Genomic DNA, 7,988 nt, shown 5'->3' with positions numbered 1-7,988 from the left:
ATTTATAATTTTTTAAAATTTTAAAATTACCTATTTCATGTGAAATATCACATTGATGTGTTGAAGATTGAGCTAATGTTTTACACAGTAGACCCAGTTAGTGCCTGATTATAAAGGAAAAACTGTTGTTTTGTCCTTCCTGGGTAACGATATGTCCTTTCTGGATAACAAAGGTATTCTGTTACCCAGGACATGTCCTCTGTTAGAAAGACTGGACATGTTAATCAATTCAGTAGCTGTAAGTTTTTAGACATTGATTTGATGTTGTACGGTTGTTACTTTAATTATTATTAATAGCAGCTGATTTTGATTTTTTTTCACTTTTAAAATCCTTATACGTCTTTGACCCTCATACAGGCTGCTGTCTCTGTCCCGCTCCAGGTTGAAGAGGTCCCTTCCCCCATTTATTAGTGCATGTAAACAGGTGTGAGTTCTAGGCAACTTATGCAAATTTAATTTAGTTGTGCATTGAAAACACAGTGATACGTCCAAGGTAAGAATAAATATGACAGTGTAAGGTCATCACACCAGTATAATCAATGCCGTAATATGCTGTTATGTGGTTTTTCCATTGCATGTTTACTCAAATATAAAGGAAGTCTGCATCAGACAGATTAGCAGCCCCACATATCAACTCTTAATGTTTACACATGTAAATCTTTTACCAGAAAGGTCAGGTCTTTTGGACACAGGCATTATTGTTGACTGACTCAGTGAAGCTGGGAAGACATCAGTCACCACTGGTGATAATTAACTTTTAATGTAATAAAAGTCCAACATTACAGAAGCAAACAGAGTTATAAGGAATAGTTATAGACACTCGTACCTTCAGGTTCACAGTCCATCTACTGTATAAGATAATCTGCATTCCAGTAGTTGACAAATGACACAGTTTGATGATCACAGTGAAAAGGAAAAATATTACGATGTGTGAGCACAATTAAAGCAAAGACGTGTCACTGATTTAGATCAACCCTCTTAAATAGTTACAAACTTCACAGAAACAACTGTTCAGCAGAGACAAATTTCGCAATGACACAGATTTCATCATTAAGTAAATTCTATCTGGTGTAAAACAAGAAGATGTTGTAATGTTTTTAGTAAAATATTTAAAAGTTCCCCCACAGATCTCCCAGAGACCCAACAGAGGTAACACACAGTGGAATTAGACATGAAGGGAGTTACGGTGACACTCACTCTGCTGATGGCACTAACAGGTGAGAACACTTTATTTAAAAAATGATTGAGACTTAAAAACTTCATGTGGTTTAGTGTGATGATAACAAAGCTGAAAATATGATAGATATCGCGTTAGGCCCAAAAACACTGTCTTCAGGTGCAAACTGTTTCATTTTTAATCCGTCTAACAAACTGAATGTGCTACATTTTAAGGACAAATGCAATATTTTATAAACAATGGTATTTATGTAATTACAAATGATAAAGCAATGAGCTGCAATAAAATACAGCCCCACTAAAACTAACTATATGTAATAAACCCTCATATCTGAAGGAGTTAAAAAAAAAGAAGAAAAGAAAAGATTAACTACTTCTTTTAAATCTTTTAAAGCTTCCAGGAGGACTTTCATTCCAAGGCCTCCACCTCCCGACTTCTGAACAGGTTTATACCTGGTGCCATAAAATAACTGAACTCTCACCAATATAAAAGTGAAATATTTACTACAATGCTTAAACTGTGCAATAATATCTTACAAATTAATTATTTATTTATTATTACTTTGCAGACACATTAGAAAACAATCTCTGGTTCCTTCACTGATTTTGTTAAAGGAAGAGTAAATGACTGTCATCACATGTTGTTTGTTACAGTCGTGCTAATCCTCCTTCCTTCTAGCAGCTTTGGGGAACCCCGTGCAGATCTCCCGGCCCGGCACCGTGACAGCTGGTTACAGCACCACGTTCACTTGTTCTTCGTCTTGTTTTCATTGCATCTACTCCTGGTCCTTAAGTGGCCAAAGAATCAAAGGGAGCACATTTACCTGGACACCAGATGGACTCGATGATGAAGTGAAACTGGGCTGCACGGTCATAAATCCTGAAACTGGAGCCTTCCACAGTACTTCTACCACGGTAGAAATCAAGAGTGAGTATAGCAGGTTAATAGCCAGAACAGTGTGCAGTGTTTCTACAAGTACAGAGAAAATAAGAGTGAACTGGATAGTCGTACAACTAATCGATTCAACAAATGCCTTCATCACTGCTGACTGTTTGGCCTCTAAGCTTCTTTTAGTATGAATTTATTTTACAACAGAGGCAGAATCTAAACATCTCTGATGCTGCGCCGATGGCGACCATTATGTTGGAATAAACTCCATGTTGGTATAAACAGGGCTATGTGATTGTTACCCTTTGTCCAACGCTGCATTTGATTGGCCCAGCAGATACTTTTAATTGTGTTCTGTACTTCTAATCCCCCATATTTTTTGGCAAATATACCTTTGTGGTTTATAAAATAAAATAAAGTAGGATCTGTCTTGTAACGTTTCAAATGTCTAAGAGTGAGAGAGAGAGATAAGTTTCCTCTCCTTTAATGAACTAGAAATCTTGCGGGTAACTTGTGTTACAGATAGAATGTCTGTACAAACCAGTCCACCGAACACCGCCCCGTCTGTCAACCAGTCACTGAATCTGCTCTGCCACGATGCTACTTCCGGCGACCCCAAAGCGCCATCAGATGTGGCCTGGTCCAAAGACGGGCAAAGAGTGACCCTGCGTGACAACATGCAGCTTCTGCAGGACAACCTCACGCTTCACTTTGACTCAGTGCTGCCCTCTGATGCTGGTTTTTACCACTGTCACATGTATCTTCCTACACTGAAGACAAGAGTATTCAGCTTGGGATATCTGCTTAACTGTAGGTATTTAAAGACAGAGGAATAGTTTAATTAAACAATCCAGAATTAATTTTCTCTTTATCGTTGTTTGTAGTTGATCCATGGAACGTCAGCATCAGCGGACCTGACACTGTGTTTCCTGACACGTTGAGTCAGTTCACCTGCCTGACCAGCTGTGCCTTGAATGTGGAATGTACCGTCAGGTGGGAGTTCAGAGGAGGTTTCCCTCTTGGAAACTTCTTTTCAGTCAATGAAAATTCGCTCAAATGGACCCCATCCAAGCCTGGCCTTTTCCAGAACTTCACCTGCATCGCAGAAAATGCTGCTGCTGGACGCTCTGCTGAAGCCACCAAGATGGTCGAAGTTACAGGTGCTGACAACGCTCTAATGCTTGCTCTAGTGTCTACAGTCTCAGAGTTGAAGTCAGTGTAATGATGTGTTTTGTCTTCTTTGTCATCTTCACCTTTACACAGGTATTCTGGCCTCTGGGTCATAGTAGGAGCAACTCTGTTGGTCATCAAGACCTGCAAAGGAAAAGGAGGAACAACATGTTCAAAGCCTTCGTTATTACACTACTATGAATAAAAATGATTAAAAAAAAAAAAATACAGAGTAGCTGTAAACAGTTTTCATGAAAGATTTCAACACACACTACTGGCTCATTTCTACCATGGCCGTCACCAAGACAACAGTCTCAGCAGACAGTTTTCATCACATCCTGTTGAATATGTTAAGATTACACATAAATGCAGAACTGTTCGTCCCTTCTTGCTTTCCTTCTCACCATTTATGAGGCATGGTCTGACTTTTTTGACTCACAAATGTATGACATCAAGGACAGTAGTAAACATCCTTGGTAGTCAGTTTTGTGAAATTCACAAAATGTTAAACTGATGAAAAACAGGTCATTGGATCCTGGATTATCTTCTTTTCTTTTCATGCATTTGCTTCACCTTTATTTTATGTTCAGTGCTGGGCATAGTGTACTGTTTGCTGTCCACAGGGAGGCGCTGTGTTCTCAGTAACAAATGTAAACTGTTAGTTTAACTTAGCATAACTCATAAAACAGTTTGATGAAAAGCACAGAACAACTATTTAATCAACGTATTTGTTATCACCACGGTGGACTTGTAACTGTGGTGATGACCAGCTTATATCCTAGACCCCATAATGACCTGAAAGATGAATAAGAAGGAGAACAAATCTGAATTCTGACTAGTCATGCCACCCAAGATGCTGTTTATGTCAAAGCAGTTCCACCGAATATATGCATTTCTATCATAACAGGAAAGGCCTCTATCAAACAGGTGTATCATCCTCTCCAGGCTCACTGCCAAGCATTACAACACAACACTGTTTTCTTACAGGAAATGTGATCAGGGTGTGGCATAATAAAGTGACAACATGAGGGCTTCGAGCAGCAGCCTGCCTCCTCTTCTTTCTTATTCTTATTCTTATTCTTATGGTTCTTACTGCACTTAGAACTGTGTATATAATGTATATTCAGAACATAATACAGCTGGTTTTCATTAGATATTGGAATGACACATCATGTTATACACTCCACAACTTTATACTCATTGCTCTACATTTTTCATTCATAAGACAGATGTCTGACATTCAGATTAGTAAAATATGATAAAATAGAATAATTCAAATAGATTAAAATAATTATGTTATGATAATGTAGAATAAAATATTAGGTGTTTTAAAGTATAGTTTTCATATAATGTATCTTTAGTGCTTAATTATAGTTCATACATGAGGCTATTCTGCAGTTCTGTAAGTACATTATTTTAACACTGTGGTACAGCTACTATTATATCAATCAGCCACAACATTATGACCAGTGACAGGAGAAGTAGATAACATTGACCATCTTGTAACAATTCAATGTTCTGCTGGGAAACGTTTGGATCAGGCATTTATGTGGATGTTACTTAGGGATGTAGCCCCCACCTAAACCAGACCAGTCACCCCCACCTCATAGCAATGACACTCCTTGATGGCAACAGCCATCTCCAGCAGGATGCAGCACTCACACAAACGTGGTTTAGGAACAACTCAGAAGACATGAAGAACAGCACAAGGTGTTGACCTGACCTCCAAATTCTCTCCAAACTGATCAAGTTATCTGTGGGATGCAGTGGAGCACCAGACACCAGGCCCATGTCCATCCTCTGATGAATCCCAACAGTTTTGGAGGCACAAGGGAGACCTGAACAATATTAGGAAGGTGGTCATAATCATATGCTTGATTTACTTCACTGATTAGAAACTGAATGTTTGTCTCTAAAATATTTGTGCTTTAACTCGGCCATTCACCCCCCACCTGGACACAAATCACATCTTCTTTGTGCATTTCCACAGGTGTGCTCAGATACTGAACTTTGCACCACTGCAGGTCAGACACTGAAACAGGTGTTTACTGAGTGGTATTGTGAAAGGAATATATGTTTGCCTACTGAACATGTGATGCTAGACAAGGAGGCATGTCTTGATGTGTTGGCTTTGTTATACAATATACAGTCACTTGACATTTTATTAGGTACACCTGTTCAGTTGCTTCTTAATACAAATAGCTAATCAACCAGTCACATGGCTGCAGTTCAGGGTGATCAAGACAACTTGCTGAAGTTTAAACCAATTATCAAAATGGGGAAGAAAGGGGATTTAAGTGACTTTGAACGTAGTATGGTTGTTGGTGTCAGACGGGTTGGTCTGAAAAAACTGCTGATCTACTGGGATTTTCACGCACAACCACCTCTAGAGTTTACAGAGAATGGTCCCAAAAAGAGAACATATCCAGTGAATGGCAGTTTTGTGGCCATAAATGTCTTGTTGATGTGAGAGGTCAGAGGAGAATGAGCAGACTGGTTTGAGATGATAGAAAGGCAACAGTAACTCAATTAACTACTGGTTACAATCAAGGAATGCAGAATACCATCTCTGAACACACAACACGTCCAACCTTGAAGAAGATGGGCTACAGCAGCAGAAGATCACACCTGGTGCCACTCCTGTCAGCTAAGAACAGGAAACTGAGACTACAGTTCACACAGGCTGACAAAAACTGGACAATAGAAGTTTGGAAAAATGTTGCCTGGTTTGATGAGTCTTGAATTCAGCTGCAACATTTGGATGGCACGGTCACAATGTGGCTTTGTATCAACAGTTTGGATTGGTGGTGGTGTGTAATGGTGTGGGGGATATTTTCTTTGCAAACTTTGGGCCCCTAAGTCCAAACTGAGCATGGTTTAAATGCCAAGTGCAAAAAATACATTGACGACATTTACTGCAAATTTTCCAAGAAAAGCAATTACTTTTCCTAGAGTTGAAGGAGGACACCTTCTTCTCCTTCAGCCCAATATCTTTATACCTTTTGGAAAGGATGGTCCATCTATGCACAAATCACGTGACAATTTCTCACATTTCGGTTATTTATTTGGTACACAGAAAATAAGTATTGACTTCAGTGCTGAGACTTCAGTCAATCCACCTTGGGGGTAGAAAAAACAAAAGCCCCCCTCTAAGCATACACAGTACCCTTATTTCACCTAGACTCAAGACAATAGGGAGGAGTACTGCCTCAGTGAGTTTGTGAGTTTGTATGTGTAGCCAGGTAGCTTTATCTGGTTTACGGCGTATGAAATATTGGGGTGCGATGTATCCTAGTCTGTGAGCAAGCTGCAGCAAAGCAGAAAACAACTCATCATATAGTGAGATAGTTGAAGTAACATTCTTCATGATTTTTTCTAGCGTTATACACAGGCTGAAGGCATTACTTAACCCCTCACAACCCAACACTAGGTTTCACACAATTTTAGTAAGAGCTGTGGACATAACAAAACATTGAGACATACAGAAATTGCACTTCTTTTTCCTTAGAAGCGCCTGGTTGTTCATAAAATTTTTTGTAATAGTGCGGGTCATTAACTGAAACACTTTCGTAATGTACTTCTTTGTGCTAAAACAAAGGGAAACAGTTGTCAGCATTTGTCATTATTTGAAGGTCTGGCCCCCTTGAGATCATATTGTTCTGTACGTGGCCCCTGAACTAACATGAGTTTGACACCTGCAATAGAGGAACCTTTGGGATGTGGTGGAATGGGAGATTGGCATCATAAATGTGCAGTCGACAAATTTGCAGCCTGAAACTGTGTGATGCTGTCATGTCAATATGAACCAAAATCTCTGAGGAATGTTTCCAACACCTTATTGGGACAAAGAATTAAGGCAGCTCTGAAGGCAACCTTTTACTAGCAAGGTACCTAATAAAGTGGCCGCTGAGTGGACATATATATATAAAAAGTCATTGTACAGATACAATGAAATTAATGTGACTATAAGATGACCTAAGCCCCCACCCCAGGAGTAGAAAATAAATAAAAACCCTATATAAATAACAATCCCATCCCATGTCACTGAGAATTATTGAGAATGATATGGAAATTATTGTACGGATGCATTATACATTGTTGTGGGAATTATTCACCTTATTAGCTATTTATTACTGGGTCATTCAGTGTAATTATGGCTCTTGTATAGAAGCCATTTCTCAGTCTGTTGCTACTGGCCTTCAGTGTTGTGAACCATCTACCAGAGGGTAGCAGTTCAAAAAGTGTGTCCAGGGTGGGTAGTGTCCTTAAGTTTTGCCTGGGCCTTCTTCAGTTGTACAGTTACTGTAAAGAGGGGATGGGGCAGCCGATGATCCTCTGGGTAGTGGTGACAACCTTCAGGAGACCCTTCCTGACTGCTGCAGTGCAGCTGGAGAACCACACACAGATACAGTATGTGAAGATTCTCTCTATGGAGCATCGCTAAATGGACACCAGCAGCCTATGGGAGGGGTGATTCTTCCTTAGAGTCCTCAGGAAATGGTGCTGGTGCCCAGGTCAGGTCATCCTCTAGGTGCACACCCAGGATCTGTAAGTCGGAGAGCCTCTCCATACAATACCCTCCGATGGCTGATCCTGAAGTCTAGGACAGTCTCCTTCTTCTTGGCGGTGTTTAGGAGATCATCCCCGACTTCAGGAGGAGGGGAGTGATACATATAATTTGTATATATTTAAAGAAAATCTTGCTCAGTGTGTGTCTTAAATTGAAGTAACAGTACAAGGGTAAAGCTGCTGA

The 7,988-nt window shown here is 39.8% G+C and overlaps 1 protein-coding gene across 2 annotated transcripts; it reads left to right on the top strand.

Annotated features, from left to right (window-relative positions):
• The first annotated feature begins 1,109 nt into the window (after positions 1-1,109).
• Positions 1,110-4,275, top strand: LOC125016954. 2 transcript variants are annotated; one of them, XM_047599751.1, is made up of 5 exons: positions 1,110-1,217; positions 1,859-2,104; positions 2,588-2,875; positions 2,950-3,225; positions 3,329-4,275. In XM_047599751.1, exons 1-5 carry the CDS (start codon positions 1,172-1,174, stop codon positions 3,349-3,351), a joined length of 879 nt encoding a protein of 292 aa, XP_047455707.1. In that variant the 5' UTR covers positions 1,110-1,171; the 3' UTR covers positions 3,352-4,275. The 2 variants fall into 2 exon arrangements, with proteins under 2 accessions (XP_047455707.1, XP_047455705.1); XM_047599749.1 differs by having other exon boundaries at positions 1,118-1,217; positions 1,856-2,104.
• The last annotated feature ends 3,713 nt before the right edge of the window (positions 4,276-7,988 follow it).

Source organism: Mugil cephalus, chromosome 11 (genome assembly GCF_022458985.1).
Source record: "Mugil cephalus isolate CIBA_MC_2020 chromosome 11, CIBA_Mcephalus_1.1, whole genome shotgun sequence".
Taxonomy (NCBI): Eukaryota; Metazoa; Chordata; class Actinopteri; order Mugiliformes; family Mugilidae; genus Mugil; species Mugil cephalus.
This window is presented reverse-complemented; position numbering and strand designations above follow the sequence as displayed.

Coding starts and splice junctions, on each gene's coding strand:
- LOC125016954 (XM_047599749.1), top strand. CDS start 1,172: ATGAAGGGAGTTACGGTGACACTCACTCTGCTGATGGCACTAACAG. Junction 2,105..2,587: donor TACCACGGTAGAAATCAAGA/GTGAGTATAGCA, acceptor CTTGTGTTACAG/ATAGAATGTCTGTACAAACC. Junction 3,226..3,328: donor CAAGATGGTCGAAGTTACAG/GTGCTGACAACG, acceptor ACCTTTACACAG/GTATTCTGGCCTCTGGGTCA.